We start from the raw sequence: 27,373 nt of genomic DNA, 5'->3' as shown, positions 1-27,373 counted from the left end.
AAATTCTAAAAATTTGTAAATGTTGTGCTAACAAAAAAAAAAAAAAAAAAATGAACAAATTATTTATAGCCTATTTTGAAAACTACATCACGTTCGATGTTTTTCCAATTCTAGCACTCCGTCCAACTGTTCAACCAGATGAAAGCATGAAATTAACAAATTAAGAATTTTGAATCTAATATACCAACAAAAGACATAAGTGGAAACCCTTTTGTAATTCCAAATATTAAGATGTTGTATTTTGCAGTTATATCAGTCTTTTAAAAACTTGGTGAGATTGCTCATTTACCATTTTGATTGTTAATACTTGTGAAAATGATACAGGAAAAAGGTTGCAAGGATTGTTCATTGAGGCATCAGAAAAAACACAATCAAATTCCAAAATTTGGAATCATAAATCTTAAATGTGTTGTGAAAATATCTTTTTGTTCACATTTCGACATTTAAATCTTGTGAAGGTGGTATAGGACAAATAATGTTGACATTGTTCACTGGGGCATTATGAAGAACATTAATGGATTTCAAAATTCTATGATCGTAAATTACAATTGAATTTCAATTGAACATAGATGATTTTGCTGCTGGTGGGTTTATTATATAGGGAGCCTGATAAGTCCCATACTGTATAAGAACTTTATCTGTTTGTTATAGATTAGTGATAAAAACTTTATTTTATTTGTCATTCACTGTTCTGTTAGAAATGAAATCTGATACAGATAATGTACTAAACCATTTACAATAATACAATTTATTGTTGATCTACTTATTTGATAAATAATTCCTAAATCGGTTTGATGGTTGATAATTTTAAGTTTTTATTTATTGTAGATAGATTTTTAAGAATATATTTAAAAATGCTAGGATTGATGATTGCTCAGAATATTTTGCTTTTAACATATTTTCATGCACATGTATACAATATATATTTATAAGGAATGATATGTAATATATTAGATTATTTAAAGAATTAAAAAGTCTTTCATGATAATATATATGTTAATTTTACTTTGAGGTATGTAATAAATATTGTACTATCCATAATGTAAATAAATCCAGAATTCGTGATTCGTCATCAAACGGTGAGATAGACTGAAGGAAACAGCATAACATCCTTCCAATTGATGAGGCAAGAGGAATCAAGTGTTCTGGATAGGGTAGAAATAGTCTGTAATATACACAAAACCCATCACAACTTGTAGCTGTGTTGCCTTTAGTGTCCAAAGGCTACAATTTCCTGATTTGGGTGACCATGGTAATAAAAAGGTGTGTTGAAAAATTTGAGCAGTCTCAAGAATAGCTTGATTTGTGCTCTGTAATACAACTGGTATATTTTGTTGAGGGATTTATCCTAGAGCAGACCTAAATCTTAATGGTAAATAACATCTCCTACTTCCACCTTCACAAGTCCTGTAACAGAATATAGGATTTATTTACATCGGGAACAGGAACATAAATCAAACAGCTACTTAAAGACATCAGGAACATAAACAATAACATTCACTCGGCGGATCACTATATTAAGTCAACCATTCCACTCCTCTGTCAAGGCAGCAGGTGAAGTCGGGTGAGTGTATAAGCTTGTCTAAGTCTCTTTCCATATATACCCAAATTGCCATACCTTTATTGGAAACAACTACCTGATAATTATTATTATACTGTGGATCTGTAACGTTCACATTTCAATTATTATAAATTACTTAAAAATTGATAGGGTCTCTGCAGGTCCCCACAGTTAATGCTAAAAAATACTCTGTATATTGCATATCGTGCCTCAGGTATATAAAAAAAACAACCATGACACATAAAAACTAATTACATGCACAGACAATCTGTTCTGAACAAGTACAAGTCGCACCATCATTTTATAATTCAGTCACAAACTCCTCATAAAGTATGTAATTTCGGAAATCTCTTCATATTATGCTATCAACAGATGTTTGTGTTTGATTATAATAGCCTGCCTGGTTGGCTAGTTTTTATCATTTACATATTTGTCAGCCAATAGGGGATTGGGTTTCATAACATGTGAAGCCGCAGCCATTTATAGTTAAAGAGTTAAACATGTACAATAGATACACTTACAGGTCTATTGTACACATTTACATTAATTGCACAATCTATTAATTTTTCAAATATACATCAAGATCCTTACAAACCACCACCACACAAATATAGGTTTCAAGATGGAATAAATGCACCCAAAAGTAGCAAAGTTAACACCCATAAAGATTAATACATTACACAATTATATGGAATACAAGTTACTTATACTCTATATGCTTGTGTAATATTTTATTCTTAGTCAGCAATTAATAAATGTTCCTTAAATAATTCATCCATAAAGAATGTCAAGGGTCATACGATAATGTACTTATTAATGTGAGTAATTTGGTCTCTTTTTTATAATCTAAATATAATAAACCAAATATGAATTAAATCTCTTAAATACAGACCATCAACCATTATTTTAGCTATTGCTATCTGAGGGCACACATTTCACATTGTATGGCAACTTTAATTAGTGTTCATCCATTCATCATCTTGCATGTGTGAAGGAAGACACTAAAGATCACAATGGCAGCTTAATTGGTAGATCAAAAAATATAAGATATACTGTTTTGGGGAACAAATATCTTGAATGTATCCAAACACAATTTTCTAGAGAAATAATGAACTAATATAGTTCTAAGTTTTAAAATTCTTTAGAAAATGATCAGTCTTAATCTTAATAAATTGAAGTAAACAAAATGATCTGAGATAGAAAATATATTATTATACATCATCATTGAATAATTTCATTTCTTAACAATCATACAAAAAACAATAATTTAAAATTCTCATCAATATTAATCACTGAGTTATTTTATCTTAATCTGAGATTGAAACATGATCAATCAATCCCAAGAAAAAAAAATATGAAAAATATTTGAAATAAGTACTTGAAGACTTTCAAACAAACTAATTAATATTTACTATAAAATCAATCCACATTTTTGAATGAGTATTTTTAAGAATAATAGGATTACTCATATCTTTGAGGTGAATTAGGAGTAGGTTCAGCAATTGCTTTAGAAGTCAATACACAACATGGAACAGTTTTCCCTTATCTATATATATATAGATTCAAATACATTAGTCAAGTATTGTTCTTATCTCTGATCAGACTTCTCTTTTTCTTTAACTGATAAATTTTCTAAACCTATACTCAGATTCTTTTCAGGTTTTACAGTACCATCATCTGCAAGTTTTACAGGACCATTTTCTGTAGTCTTTACAGGACCATTTTCTGTAGTCTTTACAGGACCATTTTCTGTAGTCTTTACAGGACCATTAGCAGTTTTATTAGGATAATATCGAGCTCCAAATATTGTACTCCCTACACGAACACTTGTGCTGCCTAGTTCAATCTGCATAAAAAGTAATTTAAAATAATACTAGCCATACCTTTTTGTATTGAAGGGGCACAATTGGATTACCCAATAAAGTCAATATATCGCAACATTTTAATGTATGATCATTTTTTGTTTGTTTATGAAAATATTTCACTATTTTATTGTCAAAATCTCTATAATTTGTACGAACAATCACTCTGTAGAATATAGAACAGTCATCATTTGACGGTTGTTGACAAATTGACATTTTAGAACAAATACTCCAATAGAGAGAGAGAGAGAGAGAGAAATGGGGTTTAACGTCCACTCGACACAAACTAGGTCATTTCGGGACTAACATATGGTTTAATTTTATTTACATAATTCGCTTGCGCGTAGGGGTCTTTAGCAGTGGGAGGAAACCGGAGGACCCGGAGAAAACCCACGAGTTGGACAGGCGACCCTACTCCTTTACACGTACAACCGGGGATTCGAAACCACGCCAGTCGACTCAATGACAAGACTTTATGATACAGTGCGCGCACGCTAACCATTCAGCCATCCAACCCCCATACTCCAATAGACTATATGTTGTACTAAAATAACTCCCAGATAATATGACATATCTTTTGATTATTTCTGAATATTTTTCAGACTGTAACATGCACATTTAAATACTCTGTCCTAATATATACAAATTCCATAAAGCTAAGGACTTATCATCCAATTAATATACTAACATCCAACAGGAAATGTGAGGTCTGAAGAGTAGGGTCGCCTGTCAAACTTCGTGGGTTTTCTCCGGGTCCTCCGGTTTCCTCCCACTGCTAAAGACCCCTATGCGCAAGCGAATTATGGAAATTAAATTGAACCATATGTTAGTCCCGAAATGACCTGGTTTGTGTCGAGTGGACGTTAAACCCCATTTCTCTCTCTCTCTATTGTATAAAAAAATGTACCTTTGTCGTCTCAAAAAAGAAAACTGTCCATCTATTAGTGTTAACGTATGCTTCCAACCAGGGTGATATAGCAAACAAGGTGTCTTATTTTACTATGCTCAGAGCACGCGGTGGGATCTTTCGTGCGGAGGGAAAATGAAGTACCCAAAGTAAACCCATGAGGTTGAGAAGGTGCCCCTATCTCCATACCACATACACTCACACCAGTAATCAAAACCACAACCGGAAGACAGAGGTGACCGGACAGCTAGAACAACACTCTAGAGCACCTGGTCATCCCAAACCTCCTAAAGAAAACTGATTGATCTGTCTTAATAATTACTTACAGCATGTTCAAAATCGTTGGACATTCCCATACTAATTTCTATATCCTCTCTTGATAAACCAACATCTTCACACACCTTATCTCTACATTCTAATAATTTCTACAAATACAAAATAAATTTATTAATTAGAATGGTAGGGCATGGTTTTGAGCTAGTGTTTGTTTATTTTTGATAACTATTAGATGATTGGGTGAAACACTATACCCACAATCCTTAATTTGTCAGATAAGCATTACCCTTAAATGTCGACTTAAAAAAATTCCATTGAGAAATGAAATGAAATGAAATGGGGTTTAACGTTTTACTGTTCTGCTCCTAAACTGGGCTAATGAAGACGGGCATACACCATACAGTATGCTATGAGGGAAATTTTGCCCGGGCAGCGGCACTATGGCCTACTCTTATATCGAATTCCAACTGCCAAGGGATCTTTTACGTGCACACCAATATGTACACGGGGCCTCGTTTTTTCGTCCCATCTGAACGACTAGACAGCTGTCCTTGTCAGGCCCCCCGTCCTGCATCACTGACAAGGGGAAACCACCCCAGAAAATCTGGATGGACATTCTCGGCCAATGCAGGGATTGAACACCTGACCTCCAGGCTGGCAATTCCATTGAGAAATTTGTCCTGTATTGTGTTTACAAGCTATATTAGTACAACTGGAAATATATATCAGAAAAATTTGGTTGAAAATTACAATATGAAAATTATGCCTTCAGCACACCTTCAAGCAGCAATTTTAATAGTAGTTTTCAAAATTTCGGGGTGAGTTACAATAGCTACCCATAAAATTGATAATGCTAATTTCTTAAAGGAAAAATCCAACCTTTATAGAAGAATTTTAAACAATTTTTGTCATTATCTGGTATCAAAATAGTTCCGTACAAATTCACATAGATTTATAGGACAGTGGCTTATGGGCATCTTGACATTCAGAGATTCTCATCACAAATTCCTACCATCACAGTGCCTGTGTCCTGATTCAGCTGTGTCCATTTACATAACCCTTACTTTAGTAAAGACACAACATCCTTTTTATAACATATTCAAAGTGTTCTAAGATAATAAGAAACATACCTTAAAATCTGGATTTGGACCGTTTGATAAATCATGATCAAATGAACCAATGGTCATCAAACCAATAAACTCTAAACTTGGACATTTTTCTTTTATAAAACGAACAACTTTACTGACCTCACTGGGATCGCAGCCATGTTTATCTAAAATGCAGAAAATATATAAGTTGGGAGGGACTATATACCCCTACAACATCATACAATGAATTAAAATGGTGAGTATTGTATTTTTTAAAGTTTGTGCTTTAAATAAAATACACACAGGAACTGGGACCTTTTCTAAAAGAATACATGTAGGTATATACTATATAGGTATTTTCTGACACGTCTGCGATATCACCTCGGTGGAAGCGGACGTAAAATACAACTAACACACACGGCATTTGATTAAGAAATTAGTTTAATGTAAATTCAAAGGCCTATAAAATCCCTGACTGTCATTTAAAATTATTAACCAAAAAGCAGACAATGGATCGTGATCAATGTTTAACATCCACTCGACACTAACTAGGTCAATTCGGAACTAACATATGTGTCAATTTTATTTCAATAATTTGCTTGCATGTAGGGGTCTTAAGCACGTAGGGAGAAAACCCATGAGGTCGGACAGGTAACTCTACTCCTAGTCACGTACATGAAGGAACATCAAAACCACGCCACTTGACTCAATGACAGACCGCATGATCTAACGTGCACACATTAAACCATTTGTCCACACAACCCCTCCATGTTGTATTATATTAATATGATCAGTTAATATCTTACTTTCTTCTCCACTTGTATTAACCTGTACCATGATCTTTAGTTGCCTCTCTTTGTTAAATTTTGACCAAGTTGTGTTTAACGATTGGGCTATTTTCTCTGATTCAACTGTTTCTATAACATACAGATTTGGAATCACTGGAAAATAGAAAAATGTCAAGTCATTAAGAGCGTGTCCGCGAGAAAACCATGCAGAAGGTGCTAAGGCTTCAATCACAGATTTTGACCAAATTTGGTTTATAAGTTGGGATAGTCCCAAAACACATAAATGTGCAATATTAGATAAATCTTTCAATTCCTGTATGAGAAAATTGAAAAAACATTTTTCAGATGGTGAAATTGCCAAAATCTGTCTTTTCTCAAATACCAACTTTGGCAAGTCCTTACACCTTTACTATACGTAGCAGAAAGACCAAACTCACACAGTTTATCGATGACTCAGTGCTGTTACCACAATATTAACTTCAGACGATTCTGGCGAACGAGATCTGTATACGGACTGGATATCAAAGCCTGTCTAAATTCCCCATTTTTCGTCACCCAAAGTTTGACGCCCTATAGCTTCTTCTTTCATGGGGTGGGTTTAAAAAATTTATGCTCACGTGAATAAGCAACCTCCCAACATTTGATACAAAAAATAAAAATGACCGGAATCGACTTGAAAAAAACTAGGTAAAGGAAATAATAACCCATGAAATTAACCTGTAATTTCCCTATTTTGGAGATAATTAACCGTGGTAGATAAAAAAAACCTAACAATTTATTTTCCTTTTCATTCATATGGTGCTTACTACCAGCCCTAAAATACATTAGTATCTGTTTTATAAAAATATCTTGAAAAAAAATACTTTCAAAGGCCTGTAATCGTTCATGGCTCATCTGGCGTCAACGGGAATTGACTTCTGCAGTTGTCCACGACCTTCCATTGGAGTTTCGACGTGCTCAATCTTAACAAACATATCCATTACTCTCAAATAAACATTATTTTAAATAAAATAATCCAACGAAAATTAAAAATTCACCTAAAAGTCAGATTTGAACCACCAACCGCATGACTTCCCCCGACCCACCCTCTCACCGAGTTGCTTGTCCCAGGGCCCCAAGGTCCATATTGTGGTACCTTTTCAGGGGTTTTGCCTAGGGCCTCTCTTATTCTAAATCCGGCCCTAAAGGTGCAGCTGACGGTGCCCGAGAGCTGTAGCTACCATACTACACTGTTCAATGTCACCCACTTCGACGCAATTAGGCTTCGTTGCCGTTAATATTTAAGCTTCCACATTTCTGTATTGTAGAAATCAGTGGATGTGTCTCTAAATGAATAGTGGAAACATGCTCTGAAATTAAAAATTTTGTAGCCATTTTCGGTAACTTGTTTGAAAATGAAATCTTAAAGAGACAATACAACAAATATGTTAAAGGGACAATACGACAATACCAAATATACAATAAATACAAATACACACTTATATAGAGTACAACATGGTACAAATAATGGCTATGGATATGATGAAAACGTATAAAAGTCAAAAAATTTATTTCTCTAATTAAATTCGCAAAAAAATGTATCACAAAAGCTTTTTTTTAGCACTTTTCAATAAGCTGTATATTTTAAGTATGTTGCATTCCGGTCATTTTTTTTACACCTATGGATACTATGTGCTTAGCACTTCAAAACCATCCAAAGAAATTCTACTTGCGACCATGAAAGAAAAAGTTACAGTGTATCTTTTTCTGCACTATAAGGACAATGTGAATATGGTACCCTAAAACAAGTCCGCACAAAATTAGTATGTACTGATTTTTTTTTTCAAATTAGTGCTGGGGTAGAAGTTGACCACCCGCTTTATCAGACAGGGTCATAATTAGAAGGTTGCTATTCCACCATAGAATGCAGTCTGCTTAAAAAAGGTGATAAATACACATGTGAAAACCGCAATTTTACCCATAAAATGAATAATTCCTGTACAGTCCTTTAGAGCGACATCAGACTGTAACCACTTCAGCATGTTACCTCTTGCCCCTAGGGGGTGTCATACCATAAGTTTGATCAAAAAATTCCGACCCCCCATCTTAGCACTTTTTGCGATTTTTGCATGGTCTTCTCGCGGATACACTCTTAATATATTATGTAGTTAATATTGATAGCTTGTAAACCTCACATAACTACATTCATAGCAACAAATCCCCACAATTCAAAATGTCAAATACTTATTCCAGAATATCTATTTGATTTGACAGTTCTTTTATTGCTTACATTGTTCATGCTCTTGTCCATGTGTTTGTAGTTCTGTTTTGTAGTTAATTGTTATGAGTGGTTCTGTCCTTTAACGCTCTCACTGCCAAGATTGTACATGTATGGTCTGAATTTTAAGTCGCAAATTGCTAAGGTTGTACATTTACGATCTAATTCCCCCAAGCTCAATGTAGATGGTGTAGCTGCTCCCCCGGTGTCATAGTTCATTGGATCGTCTGCAAGTGAAAGATGTCATTCCCTCGTGGCGTCATTCATGTGGCTTGTTTATAATAACGTCAATGTCACTGGGGATCGTGCATTGACAACATCTATTGTTCAGTGAAGACGGCTGTGAAACGCAAACAGGATTATTTCTCTCTGTGACAGAAATAGTCAATTTATTAGCTGATTCTTATAGTGGGAAAAAACTATTATCTGTCGGATTATGAGAGTGAATGTGAATCTACAGAACATTGAATACATCTGATTCTTTTTAAAGGCCTGGGCAGTGAAAGTTAATATATAATAGTAGATGTTTATAATACTCACTAATGACCTTATTTACTTTATTTTTTTGTAAATGTCCAATGAAATGCCATTTTATATCTTTACATTTTTCCAAGATCTGTAACATAAATTGAAAGAATATAACGTTAGTTTGAAATTATATTTAATTAAACCACATTAATTTGATCAGTTGAATGCCACATATAATTGTTTAATAAAATATCTGCACGTATAAATTCATTAATAAAATAATAATAACGGTATTCAAAGAGTACAGTTTGACCATGTCTTACGTAAGCCGAAAAAATAAAGCATGGAAACCTGCTTCAATACATTTTGACAATAATCAATTATCTTTTTTATATATAATTACAATTCATGGTGAACGAATAACCAAACCTCATGCTCAATACATGTCACATTTGGTGGTACGGTATTGTCATTAATAACATGCATCAAATCTTAGTTACTTTCATTGCACAGATTCTGAACAGTATCCATAATGAAAAGTCTTCTTGATCAAATCATATTAAAAACTGATAAAACAAATCCAGAACATTTCAAACATGTAAATACTTCATTCATTTATTTACCTCTTCGTCATTGCTTTTCTCTATCAATTCCATAACCTACAAATAATAAAAATAAAGATTTACATTGGCTTACTATCAATCAACTCATTATTACAAAATACTTTTAATAACTTACAAATGTTTACAGCCAAACACCACCTCTCCTGCCTAACTTCAGAATCTACTTCAAGTAAAATCTTCACAAAGACAAACTGTGGAACAGGTTACCATCATATATTAAGGATGCAAAATCACTGCGTACATTCAAATCCTAGCTAAAAACACACCTATTCAGTACAGATGACGGGAATCCCGCGCAACTGTGACAGACAAACTCAACGCCAGTGACAAAACTTTTGAATACAAGGCACTATACAAATCCATTATATTACTATTATTTCTATATGGTCACAAGAATTATCAAATTTTACTGCACTGTTACAAAATCAATTATAATTGATCACTGACACAAACAACAAATTAATTAAGTTGCAATATTAACTTTTTGATCTGTTCCAATTATATTTCAAAACAACCTATTTAATTAATTATCGGTAATTAATAAATGAATATGTGTGTGGTATGACTGAATCTAATTAAATAAAACTAAAACTTGGAAGTTCAACCTGACGTACATGTGTGCATTTAAATTTGTTAGGCTAGATGAATCTTGAAGACAACACAAAAACAATATCTGTGACCTGCATATTAATGGAACAGATCATGTTACTTGAGTATCACTGTGAAGGATTATGAATATTTATATGGGAGAAACAACATGCTATATTATTTTTAAAAACTCTTCACATGAATTACTGCGCAATTACATATACTGTAATGTCAATGTATGTATTATATACAAATCTATTAGGTTTATATCTTAACAGATTAGCCTACATCAATTTTCTGAATATATGGCGACATAAGCTTGGGGACCATGTTCATACTTCATAGCCTAATAATGGCTCATTTGATAGTATGGTATTGCAGTTACAAAATCAAAGACTAGATTTTCTTCATAATCCCTCTTTACAAATCTTTGAAGCTAACTTAACCTACATAATTTTCCCCAAAATGTTTCTGTCCGGAGTCATATGCTGCTAAAACGGCCTCTGGTGGTTTAGTTTTACTTACAGCTACAAGACGAGGTCGTCTTGTAGAACGTACCTGAAAAAAAAAAAAAAAAAATATCAACATTAATAATACCAACATGTAGGCCTGTAATAATGATTTTAGTTGTACCTGACTATCAACTAGTAGGACATGACAGTTGACATTTGAAATGTCCCGGACATGTATTAAAAATATCAAGACACAACAAAAAAAGAAATCAATGGCAGATAAAATGACAGGTACCAGTACCAGACTTTTTTGTTTATTTATCAGTTGTTTATTCCTCTTTATTTTGGTCAACAACATTTCTTTATATGATAGTTTTGCAGCATCTTGTGATTTGCCTTTTACAAACGTGTTTTACTGTAATAATGGGCTTTTACCTTGCCCCATTGTCATGGCTTTCTTTTTGCTATTATAAATGAAATGAGGCTGATTGAGGTCTCCCGCCGAAATCCCAAAATAAATAGATAACACATATTAATTACATGTAATGGCACATTTAATTTTTTTCAAAAGTATCAAGCAATCAAACTGATTATCAACTATATACTAAGTTTCATCACTCTCTATCAGATAGAATCAAAGTTATCTTGTCTGAAAGCATAGACCAATAAAATTGATAAGCTTTGCTTAGCTTTAGCTCAAAATGTTTATCATTGAACTCAGTCAAGACATTCACCTAATGAACATCTACATCAAGTTTAAACCTTCTACCTCAATTAAAAGCAGAGTTGTTATGTTCCAAAGTCTTGACCAATCAAATTACTTATCGCTCCTTAGCCTAAGCAGAAAAGTCTCATCATCAAACTTAGTCAAGGTAATGATATATTGAATCTATACTCAGAGTTTCATCACTCTCACTTAATTAAAACTAAAGTTATCGTGCCCCAAAGCATCAACCAATTAGATTGCTTATCTCTGCTTACAGTAAGCAGACAATGGTTATCATCGAACTCCATCAAGACATTCACCTAATGAACACCTACACCAAGTTTAACATTCTACCTCAACTAGAAGCCTTAGAAGGAAAGTTATTGTGTTCCAAAGTCTCGACCTATCAAATTGCTTATCGCTCTGCTTACCCTGAGCAGATAATGCTCATTATCGAACTTAGTCAAGGTATTAATGTAATGAAACTATACACCAAGTTTCATCACTCTCACTTAATTACAGAGAGAGAGAGAAAGCGAAATGGGGTTTAACGTCCACTCGACACAAACTAGGTCATTTCGGGACTAATTATGGTTTAATTTTGTTTAAATAATTTGCTTGCGCGTAGTGGTCTTTAGCAGTTGGAGGAAACTGGAGGACCCGAAGAAAACCCACCAGGTTGGACAGGCGACCCTACTCCTTGTCACGTACAACCGTTGATTCGAAACCACACCAGTTGACTCAATGACAGGCCTTATGATACAGCGCAAACGTGCTAACCATTCGGCCACCCAACCCCCCACTTAATTACAACTAAAGTTATCGTGTCCCAAAGGATTAACCAATCAAATAGCTTATCTCTTCTTACCCTAAGCAGAAAATGCCCATATTAGATCTCCATGAAGGCACTGACCTAACAAACACCTATACCAAGTTTAACCATTCTAGCTCAATTAGAAAGAGAGTTATTCTGTCCCAAAAAGTGTCACAGACGGACAAACGAATGAACGGACAGACGGACGGACGGACGGACAGACAGATAGACAGAACCCATTTTAATTTTAATAATCCCCTGCTTTCTACAAAAGGCAGGGGACAATAAAATTGACTTTAAAGTCCTACTATTCTGCTCCTATACTGAGCTAATGAAGACGGGCATATGCCATATGTTGTGCTATGTGGAAAATTTTGCCCAGGCAGCGGCACTATGGCCTACTCTTATATCGAATTCCAACTGCCAAGGGATCTTTCACATGCACGCCAATGCATACACGGAACCTTGTTTTTTTGTCCCAATCGAACGACTGACAAGGGGAAACCACATCGGAAAATTCTGATGAACTTTCTCTGCCAATGCAGAGATCGAACATGTGACATCCAGGCTTGCAACCCAGCGTCTTATCCGCTTAGCCACCGTGGCTCCATTTCCTATTACAATCTGTCTACCACACACAATGCCTGTATGTACCACTGACAAGGAATAGTACATAATTGCAGGAAAATTATACTTTTGACAAGTACGTTGACCTAACTTTTTGTGCAGTTCTTAACAAATAGTATATGTTTCGTTGAACTGAAATATACTGTGTGGACGTATGAGAAGACAAGAAATGATGTGGAATGAAATCAATGTCATCAGAAAAGGGGTTATCTGTGGTGGAGAATGTTCGGTCAAACAGAATTTTGAGTTTATGAGAGAAAAAAAATAAATTAAATTCAATGATAGAATAATTGGTGGTCTGCTTCCTGTATAGTTTATATAGAGTTACCTCCCTTGGGTAACATACAAATCAGGTTACATAACAATAACAGGCTGTGTAAAAAGCAACCTTGGACGTCCTGGCATAATATTAGCGTATTGTTTTTAAAAAATTAGACATCTACATACATCTGGCCGTTTCAACGACACAGCCGAAATCTTCTCCAATACCGTCTTCAGCGACGACTGGATTTTCTCTCGAGAAACTGCGCTCACTTGAGCTTGACTGATATTGGCCGCCATCATTACTATGTTACGCAACATCTCCAGAGATCAAAACTCAGTATCATCTCAGTAACTTCATCTCATGATTTATAAATCCTCAGAGAGAATAATTTTTAAAACTGGTAGTTTTTAAGGTTAAACCTATTACTGTTATGCCAAATGCCGAGAAAATTAAACAACAACTAGACTCGAGTTCCTAGTTTCCAAAATATCATTTCCGATATACATACAGGATGCAGACCACTTCTATGATTACAAACCGTTTCCCCAAATCTTTCGTGAGTGGAATCATTTTTACCACAGAAGGAGTAGATCGAGCAACATGTGGCGATGTCTTTTTGTTACCCCCCCCCAAAAAAACAAACAAACAACCCCAAACAAACAAACAAAACAACGTACATTATATCTGGAGAATACATATGCATGGCGTGTATTTCTGTATAAAACTATATTACTCAAATGTTTCCCATACTATACACACATCTGAGAAAAATGGGTAATAAATGAAATAAAGACTGCAGTGGAGAATCGGCCAGGTATGGTGAAAATTTCTTGCTCGAAATGTATGGTGTTCTCCATATGGACATCTTGAAGTAGCATACTATCCGTATTAACTATATTGTTATATAAAATAGTGTAAATCAAGGTAGATGATATATCGGCATCGGGACTAACATATGGTTCAATTTTATTTCAATAAATTGCTTGCGCGTAGGGGTCTTAAGCAGTGTGTGTGTGGGGGGGGGGGGCACGAGATGACAGACGGCACAACGTCACGTACTCAATGACAGACCTTATTATTTTGCGCGCACGCGTTAATCCACTAGACCCCCCCCCCCCCCGCCCGCCTAGAATGTGCTTCGAATGATTCTTGCACATTCCGGTTGTATACTATTAACGCTCGAAAGCAGCTCGATTGCATTTGGGCCACAGTAATGCAGTCAGAATATTTAGAATACAGAATGCCGTACGGGTGCGGGTCGATCGCTTCCCAAATACCGTCAGAAGTCTGTTGGACGTTGGCTCGAATGCTGTACAAATTCACCTCGAATGCAGTCAGAACGCCCCTGAAATGGCCGCCGAATATGGTTCGAACGTCCTATAATTCAAACAGAATGCAGCTCGATAAATTAGAATGTAAAGAATGTAACACAAATATAATCTAGCAGCAATCGAGATGCATTTATCCGGTTATAGCAATCAGGCCACCAAACATTCTCCTCATCTCATGAATGCAATGACCTCTGTTTATAGTCTTTCGTTCCCGTTCCCCTTTTGAATGGTGATTATTATTAAATTTCTATGAGAATTGAAGTAAACAGTTTTCCGTAAGCAGAGGCGTGTTGGGTGGGTAAGCAGAATACCCTGGCCTCATAAATGCAAGAAACAAAAGTAACCGAAAATGTTTGAAACCGGAGTATAGAGACTGGGGTGGCTGTGTGCCCTCGCTTCCGATAAAGTGCCCTTCCTTTTGAAAAAGTGCCTTCCATTTTGAAAAAGATACCTCTCTTCTGAAATAATGCCCTATCGACCACTCCTTGCAGCTTCAGTCAACGCTTCTGGTGATCACGGAATGTTGTTTGTATTTCTCTGATTACGTTTTCGATTAGTCAGCCTGTGCGTGAATCAGTGTGAGTATTTTATGCAACGACGGGGGGTTCAGGATCGTCAACTGGACATTTTTAAAAATTACATCGCCGTGGATGAAATTTAGAGCACTTTCCTGTGGGTTTAAAGAGGAACCGGAACCGAAAATTCCGTGTTCTAAATCTAAAATTCGGTTTGTCTATCCTGTAACCTAAAGTATTCCACATCAAAGTGTCGAGTCAATCATAACACATCCCAGGATCTTCATAAAATTATCATCCATAAAGCATCGCACCCCTCCAAACACCCACTTCTTCCATAAAAGAGCACCGTCCTTCATCACAACTAGAACCCTTGTCGTAAATGAACTTTCGTCCCCTTACATCAGTCACCATCCTCTATATCATACCCCGTCCTTCATAACAAAAAACAAATCCCCGACTTGAATCGTCGAGTGACCTTTGAAAACTGTACATAACGAGGCATGTTTTTTGTTTATGTGATTCACCATGTAACAAATTGTAATACTAGTATTTATTTAATTTTATTAATATTCTTTGTGTAAGAGGGGGGTTGGGTGGCCCATTGGTTAACGCATGCATTTTAGATCATAACTTCTGTCATTGAGTCAAGTGGCGTGGTTTCGATTCTCCGCTTGTACGTGACAAGGAATGAGGTCGCCATCTAACCTCGTCCACTGGTTTCCTCCCAAAGCTAAAGACCTTATGTGCAAGCGAATTATAGTTTGTTTCGAGTGGGCGTAAAATCCCATTTATCTTTTTCTCTCTCTCCTCTCTTCTCTCTCTCCCTCGACTGTTCTGACATAGAAGAGGTCTGGCATAGGACAAAGCACTTTTCCAAGTTGTAAGTTAATATTTGGAGATTTACAAAGATGTACTGTATGAGAACTTTGATTACTACTGGTAGGGCAGGTCTTTACAATATTTTTTAAATATAAAATGTGAATTAATTATATTCGTTTAATTTAATTTTAGTATGGTGACGGTCGTGGTGTTGTCGGTTGCGCTGCTGATAGTGGTTGTATGTGTAGTGCAAGAGATGGGGTGGGGTGTCAATGTTATATAAATTTTATTCGTTGATTTTTGTCAATATTTTCCATTTCTTATGTTTATTACATTAAAATATATATTTCTTTGAGTTAAACGTAATTGAAATGGGATTTAACGCCCGACTGGGCTAATGAAGACGGGCATACGCCATATTGTGTCCTATGAGGGAAATTGTGCCCGGGACTGGTGTTACAGCCTACTCTTATATATAATTCCAACTGCCAAGGATTCTTTTGCGTCTCATCCGAATGAGTATACGTTGACCAAGACCCTCTGTCCTGCACCAGTGACAAGGGGGAACCACGCCGGTAGATTTCGGTGGATTTTCAGAATGATGTACAGGGAAAGGTCATTTATATATGTTGGTACCAAAAACCTTCTAAAGGAATTTGTGGTGGATCTTTCAGTATTTTGACTAGACTAATACTCTTAAATAGACTATAACGAGACTAGATTCACGCATATTACTGTATAGAAATCTTCCATGTGAGCAATTGCGGGACATTTTGGCTGGTTTTCGGGACGCGGGACTTGGAAACATTTTGCGGGACTGTTCCGCGAAATGCGGGACGGGTGGTCACCCTAACCCACACCCTCCGTAACACCCCCCCCCCCACACACACACAAACAAACATTTAGATAATGAGACACAAGACGAGGTTTTTTTTGGTTTATATGGACAAATAACATGCGAGAACAATACTCCATGACAATTTGCTGGTGATAATTGAACATTATTCTACCATATTTATTGAGTGACATGACGTGAGAGCAGTAATAAGATCCAAATATGGAATAGGGGTTAATGTTAAGCCAACACTTCGCGATATGTTTTATTTTTATATGTTCGTGTGCACATCGATGGAGAGGAAGTATATGGGTATAGCCCCGACAGCAACAATTCTGCCTACTTTACTTTAACTTCTAACTGTCAACGATAGTTTTTAGCCATAAAGAGAATCTCAACACCAATTAATTGGCCTAACTGTGACAACATTTTACACTAAAAAAAACCCCACCAATGACTGAAATCCGAGACCCTGTTGTACTTTTGAAGTATTTGAAACGAGGGAGACGTCATTGTACTTCATCTGTGCGAGTTATAAATAGACAATTTTTCCCTTAATTTTTTTCTCCCCTCTTCCTGCATTTTTGGGTTGACTTTTTGGTCTAGAATTGGAGAAAAGGGATCAAATTTGCAATTTCATAGCAGTTTTGGGTAATACTGATGATATTACAGCGGAGGGATAGGGGGTGTAAAGTGTCTTTCTGCAGAGCAATCATTGTGTCGGAAGTGAGATTTTCACCCCTGTCAACTTCAAATCCGTGTAGCAAAAAATCTAGACGGTCAACCCCCTACAAAATTATGATGAGGAGATTGCCAATGTTGTCCCCATTGTGCCAATAAAGATTGGAACCAGCGGAATTTTGAGCAAAAAGCTACAGCCTGTGATGTTACAGTCATTTAACATTGAAGTCAATGGGCAAATAATTGCTAGTCTGAGACCATCTACACTTAATGTTCTACAGGAAATACAACCAGTAGACGCAAACAGTGTAATAGTCTCTATCATCCAGAAAAATATTCTACGAATATTAGTCTGGACAGGTTGTCAACATTTGAGAAAAATTGGCTAGATAATCCGGTCTTTCACATTATCATAAACAATGTCTAAGGGAGGTAACTCCTCTTAAAACAAGATGTTTACGCCCATGAAATTAATTTAAGAATGTCATTTCAAAAAATCCATTTGATTGCATGCGAGTTCATGTATGTTGAAGACTAGGAGGTTCTGGGTGACCGAGACTAACAGTGTAATAGGTTGCTACCATGTAGATCAGTTTTATTGTACAAAGGGTCGTAACTAGCCCAGGGCAACGAGGGGGACTGGAAGTGTTCTCAGGGGTGCTGTAAAATTGACGGACAATGGATATCTAATGTTTTTATGGTTGACAATTTTTTACGGGACCCCCCCCCCCCCCTTGACCCCCTCTCCCCCTTAGCTATGGGCCTGATTCTAAGAAGTGAAATTATTAGGGGGTAGCCTAATTTGCATATTTGATATGACTTCATCATCACGTCCATATCACTTCTGCTTTCTTTATTTCATTGAAAATTTGAAGTGTGACAGAAATGAACACTTCAGATAATCAAATTCATCACCTCAACAAAACTCACTTTTCTCCAATTAAGATGGCCAATTTTAGGGTTTAGCAAAGACTATGTGAATATTGATGGCAAGCCAGATGTTCAATGACCCCGTATATGGCCAATCTGGCTGAAGAAAGGAAAGGCAGACGTGTTAGTTTCTCCGAGATTTGTAAATTTATGCAATTAGAAAAGGGTTGAGAACAGATAGAAAACCACTGACAATTCTGGTGAATCAATCAAAGCGTAACAATAGAATATGTAGCATTTACCGAACTTTTTGGAGACGTTAACACAAAATATTGAAAAGCGCGGATAACAAGAAGTTCGTGTCAATACATAAGCTAGTATACGAATCAACAAAATTTAATTCCACAGTTTGATTGTTGCACGCTTTTACAATCACTAATTATTTGGTGAACACAACAGAACATGCCTAAAGTTCTATACGGAGAAGGGTTTTACATAAGCTAAGCCTGTTCCACAATCCCATCAGAATTCCTGAATAAAAATATTACATTTTAATGTTCTACTGGTGAGTCCATCAGAAAAATGCGTTTGAGGCGATACCCGAATGAATAAAATATGTCTTTACACTGTAATCTAAATTTTTCACTATAAATACCATATAATACGGGATTGGCTGCATTATTTAGAAAATATAAATTGTATAAACTATATATAATGGCCGTCTGTGTTTTATTTAGTCGGTTGTCCAAATCAGGTACAATGATGTACCAGCAAGTTATCACCCAAAATGGCGTCCACGACAGAATGAAAAATCCAGTAATCAGAAACAAAAGCTTTGCCACAAATATCTGTTTTCGTCTGGTTGGTGACTCGAATGCAGTTTTCCTTTTATGTGTTGCTGCTTTATTGTTGTCTTCTTGCATGTTCTGTTTAAATATGACGAAAACGTTAGCGGCACTGACTTTGGACTTCGTAGAATAAAACAATTCCACGTCCCCGGGTTCCTTTTTAGAAGGGCTCCCATCTGTCTGTATGACGTTTACTTTGTACAGACCTTTTTGAGGTTGTGTTACTTTGTTTTGAATATCTTTTGTTGGTCGTGGGTGATTCGTTGACTTCGGCCATATCCTGTTCCGTGCTAACTTTGAAAGATTAGGCCCACTACTGATTACAAGGTAGATTCTTCCGTAACAAACAACAGTTATTATTATAAGAATCACAAATATAACCATACAGCTCATAGCATACAGTAATAACGACCAAGAGCTGTTAAATACATCTAAATATTCGCAAATAGTTACTGAGGAGATGTTCACAAGAACACTAGTTTCATTATACCCCAAAATGCCCAGTCTTTGTAGCAGAGGCACATCTACGGGATTAGTTTCAATTCCTTTAAATACAACGATCGGACTCATAAGCACAACTGAAACGAAAACAACTGCGATCAGTATAGTTCGTAGTCGTTTGGCGTATCCGAATGTTTGCGTTTGCATACTGCTTATAACCTTACATCGATCTACGGCCACCACTAACAGTATGAAACATGATATAGTTAATGACGATGATCGCACCCATTCGAAAGATTTACACATGACGGAATTTGTCTGGGAATAGTAGTGCCTGAGTTTATAAATTTCATATGGCACCAAAAACATACAAACAAATAAATCTACAAATGCCAGGAAGATGATAGATATCAAATCAGGATTCTTCTTTTGTTTAAACTTATTGGTCAGTGTTATTATGAGAACCAAAATGTTCCCGACAGATCCAACCACACCTACCAAAGCCAAAAAGAAGTAATGAAATGAACAAATTCTGGAATAAGACTCACTTATTTTAGACCGTAATAAATACGGATCACAATCTGAACAGTTGGTGTTCATCTTCCAATTTTACCCTTTTAAAGGACTTTAACTAGAATACAGTTAATGTTCGTACACGAATTTTCCTATTACACGTATATAGTATTGCAATATAGGTTAGGATGCTGTTGCTGCTTTGTATGGCATTAAATCCCGGTCCAAACTATTGCACAAACTCCCAATCCAACAAAATAACAACCACCGTACGTAATTCCTGGTTTGTCCGAAAACTCCAGCAAGATTTAATACTCAAGCTTGAGAAATATCTAATAAATATGACAACTGACTTAAATCTATTATGTTATATGCTCGTAGGTTTTAGCCCACACAATTCTAAATATCGATTGATTTTAATGATTATATTTGAATGAAACCATTAAAGAATAGACGATTTCAGAAAACAAAACTGTTTTATCATAATCCGAGCGGTTTGAATAATGTATGAATATTTATCGTATCTCTTGTTTGATCAACCCTTTATGTAATCAAATCACATGAAATTATTAGTTATTTTTCAGATATAGAACTAACATTAAAATGAACTTACTTAAAAGCTTTTTATGCACATAGGTTTTAGCCAACACAATGCGACTGATCTCAATCGTGATAGATTATCTTTATTGAAATCTGAAGAAGAGACGAAACTGGATGGATTGAATAAAATTATCTATATGAATGTTTATCATTTCTCTTATGAGATCAATTTTATATCCTCTATGTATTTAAAATAATTACTAGTAGATGTTTTTTTTTATCTTGTAATATTAGATATAAAACTAACATTTGACATCATTGTTGATATACGAATTTTTTTATGCTGCTGACGTCCGCAAAGTAAACATTTTTAAGTGGCTTTAAGTAGTAATATGAGCACTGGAGTCAACATTTCCTTATTTCTTTACTCCGAGCCTGTCTATAGTCTTCATAATTTTCAACACAAGCATATATAATCTTTTAGTTTCAGGTTCCAAATGTCACAAGTAACTCGCTCCTCAATGAAGAGGTGCAAACATTAAACACACTTAAAAATGCATCATGTAAGAGCAAAATCTGCCTATTGCAAGTCTATTTTGGTTTCAAATGTACTTTAAATGATTATGACAAGCCTATAACAATCTCTCTAGATCCTCGGTTGGCGGAGATATTGAATGGATTTGATCCCTGTCGCCATTTAATAATTTAACGTTAAAATGGATAATCAAGACTTTGTATATTGTCGAGACTTTTACGCTGGATCTTGTCAAAATCTTTTTGAAATATTATAGCAAGAACTGCCAGCTCTTTATCTAAATTTGATATACTGCATCTTTAATTCAATATACTACAGTTTAATAACAAACTAATATATGCCTACTCGGCCTGTTTTTATACCCTATTCGTTATGCCTTTAAATTGTACAATGTTCTCTATCCGTCTCTTGCAAAATGTGGGCGTATCCTGTCTGGCAGCTGCTGGTTAACACTTTTCTCGTAATTTTAGAATAATTAATTAAAATCCTTCTGACCCATATCAATTCTTTATCAAAAACACTGAGATGACATACAAATGTTGGAATATAACTGTTAACAATTCAATTAAACCCATTATTTATATTTCAAAATTAGGGTTTATGCATGCCATTTTGAGAAAAAATCAACATAGGATTCCCACGTTTAATTCTGGGGTCATATAATAGGTTGGCTTAAAGGGTGGAAGGGGGGGGGGGCTGGGCAACGTAACTGAGAGTATATAGGTTTAAGTTTGTAAATTACACGCCAAAATATGCGAAATGGTCCAAGTACCTTTGTTCGAAATTTTCTTTTAAAGGGGCCTTAACAATCCCTTCAAGAAAATAAATTTAATTTAATTTGAATATATATAAAACTCACCTGTTCTGCTTCCTAAAATAAAGAATTTTTCCTGAAAGGTCGTTATACTCCTTGAAAACCATTACATTGTAGTGGAAGTTGTTGTTGAAAGATGAATCGTGTATACCTTAGAAATAGTTTGGCTAGGTATACTTCTGTTAAATGTTGCATTCAATCTAGTTTGAAGACGCCCGATCTAGTTCTATAGTCAAACCGATTCAAATTGACATTGTTTCTTTTTCAAACCGGCGAAGATCTAGCCCAATACTGCTTCTTTAATCGACATTGTGGTAAAATCTTTGTATAATATTTATATGTACCTTGGGGAGAGATAAGTCTATATACGTGTACCCTAATTTCAGACAGATTATACCTTAATACGAGACGTTTTACGGTAAAAGCCTATACCATACGTTACTTGCAGTTCCAACAAATGCATGAATAAAATATCGAATCCACCAGGATTTTTAATGGATTTTCTTGTACAAATTTGGTGTGAAGCATTGGGCTAATAATAATAATAATAATGGACATTTATAGAGCGCCAACTACCACCTAGATTAGCTTCTCTGATGCGCTGTTACAATATCAATAATAGCCGGGAAAAACAAAGAAAATTAAATAATGTCACGTTGGAATAAAGTTTAAAGATCACCCTGGGGAATCACGAAAGCTTCGTTAATAAAATAATTTTTTAGTTTCTTTTTGAAAATATTTATGTTGTCTGCACTTTTCAGTTCAAGTGAAAGCTCATTCCATAGTGTCGGTGACCAAGATTACTTTTTACTTTTGGTACAACTAATAGGTTCTGGTTCTCTGAACGAAGGATTCCGGTTGTTTGGTATTGTTGTAGCAGTGTGGATATGTATTCATGGAATTCAGTAGAGTATAGGGAAGAGTATGTGAAACATAAGATTTTGAATTTAATGCGATATTCTAAGTGCACCAAATGCAGTTTTTTGAGTACAGGTGTAATACTAGTGAACGGTTTTGATCTGGAAACAATTCTTGCTGCTTTGTGCTGAATTAGTTTTAATGGTCGAGTTTTAATAAGTTGAATAAGTTTTAAGGATGATGAAATGACGAACCCTATCGATTTCCTTTTAGAGCTCCGTGACTTTTCGTTCCAGAGTTACCCCCATCCCTCTCAAATTTTCCGAAAACCCTGTTAACGCGATCAAGGCTTCAATTTGTAGCTAATCTTTTACAGGGTTCCGGATTTAAAACCCAACGGATCTTGTTTCAGTTTGGGTATGAAGCATTGACTCCATGACAGGACGAACATTATCATTATTCATCATTAACCCCGTTGCCAAAAACCTTGTGAACGTAATAGGTTTAATTGATTTTGGGTGTGGAGCATTTGGCTTTTCTGAAGAAAAAGATTTCTATAAGGGATCCTGTGATCATCTTAATTTGAATAAATCTGAACACAAATTCAAAATCGTGCTTATACCAATTTTAAAATTACTCACATCAAGTGATTAGCGGGAAAGTTAGAAGTGAAGGGGGTGACAAAGGAATATTGTAGTTATGTCACATGAACATTAATCCTTTGGACCAAGTGTAAAATATATAAAACTCTAGAACAATATATAATATCTTCTGTTATTAGTGTTTAGAAAGTAAAATGTTTGTATGAAATTAAATATGTAAATATAATAATACAGTATAGGTAAAATGTGTAAGTAAATATAGTAATCTAACGACATGGTTGTAATATTAGATTATTAACAATAGGTTGAGTATCTTCTCTAACACATGATAATAATAAATTCTCATTGCTCCTGGATGATAGATCATGTAACCTGAAGAGAAAAATACGTAAAGATTGTCATTTCGTCGTTTCATTAATGTAAATAAAAATCAAAAAGTTGGATGATTGTTGTAGCTTTATCTTAAAAACCATACTTTGGAAACTAAGTGACATGAAGCTCTTTGGAGAGGCGACCCTACTCCTTGTCAGGTACAACCTAGGATTCGAAATCATGCCAGCTGACTCAATGACAGACTTTATGATACAACGCGCACGCGCAAACCATTGGGAATATTCTGCATTGAGTTCTATATTTTACTCCTTTTCTTCATTTGGCCTACCATTTTTTTTTATAACGAAGAAGTTAGATACCAAGCCAAACCGCGACATGGTTTCATCATACTTACTCAGAATTGATCGATAATTCAGCAATGTCTCCAATAAATTTGTCTTCACTTGCATCCCCTAATATAATAGTATACAGGGTGTCGGGATCATTACTGTAAAACCACCCACCGTAACTAAAGGATCGCTCTTCTCCTAATACAACTATCTCTATCCTAAAGAGAGAAAAAATGAAATGATTTATGCGGTTCATTAATTGACAGGGCATCAAAATACACTTGCATTAACTATGTTATACTAGGCCGGGAACCGAGCGTGGCGTCATATCAAAAATCGCAGTTGTCCAAGGAGCAAACATATGCAGTTTCATTTCGATTGTAGTTGAAAAACAACAAGATGGGTACCGGTAGGGCTTCGGGACCAGTTCTTGACCTACCTTCCACACCTTACAGCTATATGCCTCAAAACAGGGCAGCATTAAGTCACGAAAAGACTTTAAGCTAAGCACTTAGAAGATTCTGGTGCCCCCATTAGTATACAATTTAAAATGCAAACAATAATAATAGAGTTTTCTGTGGTTTTATGCACATCATTATATATATATATCCAAAATTATTAGCACAACTTGAAACAAATAAGGTAACATTAAAAAAAGACAATAAAAAAATGTAAAACTAATTAAAAGTTCTTAATTTTTAAATTAAATATTTAGAATTCGTCATCTAACAAAGCAGAAATTCTATGGTGCCCTCTTCCCATGATGCCCTAAGCACGTGCTTATTTCGCTAAATGGTTCATCCAGCACTGACTGCAGCGCATGTCACCTTTTTCTTTTATAAAGCTATACCAAATCGTTGAATTTGTGCTCTGAAAACGTACTTACTTCCCATTATCGTCACGCACTACTAAAGGTATAAAAGTCCTATTAGGTGGAAAATTAATCTCTGCTGTAAGACTTTTAACTGTTTCTGTTATAAGTAAAATACCATCTTTAACTGATAATAACAAGTTGAAATCCTGAAAGACATTACCACAACGACTATGATATAAAGTTTTGGACCATATCATATGATATAGTCAATCTGGTTAAAATACAGATCTATATTTCGTTGGGTTTTTTTTTATAGACTTTTGATGGCCTACGCTACATGAAGATCTGACCGGTTGTAGTAAAAGGTCGCGTCAGAGGTCGTCAGCAACTTTTAACCCTATGACGTCAGACATTGATTTATCAATCAGCGTTGACGTTTCTAGTGGTTTACCCACAGTGTCGTGCATCGCATGCCAAGAAGTTATATAACAACACTTCCAGAAATCGGATGTGTTTTAATCAGATTGATGATATAGTACTGGGTATTGGGTATTTAATATATTCGTATTAGCGCCACGGTAGCAAACTGATCAGTGGTGAATATTCCCTTGGCCGCTACAATCACTGAAAGGGAGGCCATCGCAGCGATTTAATTAGCTATCAATATTAAGCTTTTTTCTTCTGCAAATTAAATTCTAAAACAACTTTTCAAATTATTAAGAAAACAAATAAATGTCTTGGAAGCATATTTGGATAAAATGGGTAGTTAAAATGAGTAAAAGGCGACATTTCTGTCCGGATCAGTGTGTTATATGTCCTATGTAAACAACGTACGTGTCACCGAGGCCGTAATTTGTGATGTCACACGTAGATCTATAATGCTCTTCAAATTAAAGGCCAGTCATTCGCTACAGAGTTAAAAGAAGGTTTTCGCTATGCCTCTGTGAAACAGATTGCCACGGTGGCTCAGTGTATATGGCACACGTTCGAGTGTTGCCTGACAAAGTTCCACGAAGCAGCGGTTCAATTAAACATCTCGAACTCTTTGTAACAAAACTTTTAGTTTCACTATATATTAGCCAGACGTACTGATCATCTAGTTGTGTCCGCTACTTGCTAATCTAGATTTTGTGCGATCAGAATAATTTAAATAACAATAGAAAATTCTACAAAGTGAGGAATGGTAATATCTGAATTTGATTTTTTCGTAAGCTTATTCTCACGAATCCGAATATTTTAATTTTAAGCAGATTATGGTAAATGTATTGTGTTATTTTAGGAAGAGACTGTAGACGTACGTGGTTGTAGTTTATAGACAATCTGAAATCTCTTTGAATTTATATTTTAATTTTTGTTTCTCATATACTTTTAATATGGTCAGACATGAAATAAACTTCCGTGTTCACAGGAATGACATTTTAATCTTACATTTAATAATATATCGGCCCTATTGTTTAAACATAAAAGTAAAAAAAAAACAACAACATTTGTTGACCATAATAATTTCAGGTAAACAACACGTACCGAACCTTTAGTATAATGGAGTATTCTAGATTTATTGTTTAAATACAAAAAATATTAAGAAGTATTATCGAACGTTCGGGTAAACAATACTTACTGAACCTTTAGTATAATGAAGTAATTGACCCGATGAATCTCGACTTATTGTTAAGTCTATTAGATATACCATCTTTTGATCTATGAACTCTACTGCATTACTCTCAGCATTGAACTTTACACAATTATCCCATATCTAAAATTAATACATTCAATTTAGATTTTATTTTGGTGTCATTTACATGGCGTTGATTCAAAATATATGAGTAATAAATAGACAGAGATGAATCTTCAAATAATCTACGGCTTACGTTTGACAAGTACAATAAGAGTATTGATGTCTCAAATTTGAACATCCACAATGTGATTATTTAGGCAAATCACGTCCTACTGAATTGTAATTTTATGACCCGAACAAGACCTCCAAAAGCTACTGGGACGAATATTGTTTATATGATTAGTTTGTTATTATTTTGTTTTGCATGGAACCATCTTAAAATCGATCCTTCTTAATGTAAAAAAACCCCATATTTTAACTTCCTATTAACTATCTATAACAAATAACCAGTGGTAATTGTAATTATTATACTTACATTATGGGTAAAACAAGGTCCTATATGAATATTCTCATACGACACCATTTCAAAAATATCTATAACACCATTATTTATTCTTAGATTTCTTAAACAACCAATTAAATTTCTGAAACACAAAACAAAAATGGAAATGTTTTGGAGTTTAACGTCTTCACCTAGATCCTTTTAAGTCCAACATACGTCTTCACTTAGACTGTTTTAAGCCTAACATAAGTCTTCAATCAGACCATTTTAAGGCTAACATATGCCTTCACCTA

At 35.1% G+C, this 27,373-nt stretch overlaps 2 protein-coding genes across 2 annotated transcripts in view; both read right to left on the bottom strand.

Moving 5' to 3' along the window:
• Nucleotides 1-652: 652 nt before the first annotated feature.
• LOC126816521 (pyridoxal phosphate homeostasis protein) lies at nt 653-13,774 on the bottom strand. Its single transcript, XM_050543146.2, has 8 exons — nt 13,465-13,774; nt 10,869-10,976; nt 9,831-9,866; nt 9,280-9,355; nt 6,501-6,635; nt 5,737-5,879; nt 4,657-4,755; nt 653-3,407 (listed from the first exon to the last, which is right to left on the bottom strand). The coding sequence occupies exons 1-8, from the start codon at nt 13,597-13,599 to the stop codon at nt 3,150-3,152; spliced, it is 990 nt and encodes a 329-aa protein (XP_050399103.1). The 5' UTR covers nt 13,600-13,774; the 3' UTR covers nt 653-3,149.
• A 9,864-nt stretch (nt 13,775-23,638) lies between these two features.
• Nucleotides 23,639-27,373, bottom strand: part of LOC126816524 (laminin subunit alpha) — a 41,180-nt gene continuing 37,445 nt past the window's right edge. The window contains exons 23-27 of the mRNA XM_050543149.2: nt 27,114-27,222; nt 26,582-26,716; nt 25,036-25,169; nt 24,215-24,367; nt 23,639-23,859 (exon numbers count right to left, since the gene is read on the bottom strand). Coding sequence (XP_050399106.1) covers nt 23,754-23,859; nt 24,215-24,367; nt 25,036-25,169; nt 26,582-26,716; nt 27,114-27,222 — 637 coding nt within the window. The 3' untranslated portion in view covers nt 23,639-23,753. The remainder of the gene's footprint in view (nt 23,860-24,214; nt 24,368-25,035; nt 25,170-26,581; nt 26,717-27,113; nt 27,223-27,373) is intronic.

This window comes from Patella vulgata, chromosome 3 (assembly GCF_932274485.2).
Source record: "Patella vulgata chromosome 3, xgPatVulg1.2, whole genome shotgun sequence".
Classification (NCBI taxonomy): Eukaryota; Metazoa; Mollusca; class Gastropoda; family Patellidae; genus Patella; species Patella vulgata.
Note: the sequence above shows the minus strand (reverse complement) of the source record. Positions and strands in the feature narration are given on the sequence as shown.

Coding starts and splice junctions, on each gene's coding strand:
- LOC126816521 (XM_050543146.2), bottom strand. CDS start 13,599: ATGTTGCGTAACATAGTAATGATGGCGGCCAATATCAGTCAAGCTCAA. Junction 9,867..10,868: donor AACATTTTGGGGAAAATTAT/GTAGGTTAAGTT, acceptor TATTATTTGTAG/GTTATGGAATTGATAGAGAA. Junction 5,880..6,500: donor TAATACAAGTGGAGAAGAAA/GTAAGATATTAA, acceptor TCTGCATTTTAG/ATAAACATGGCTGCGATCCC.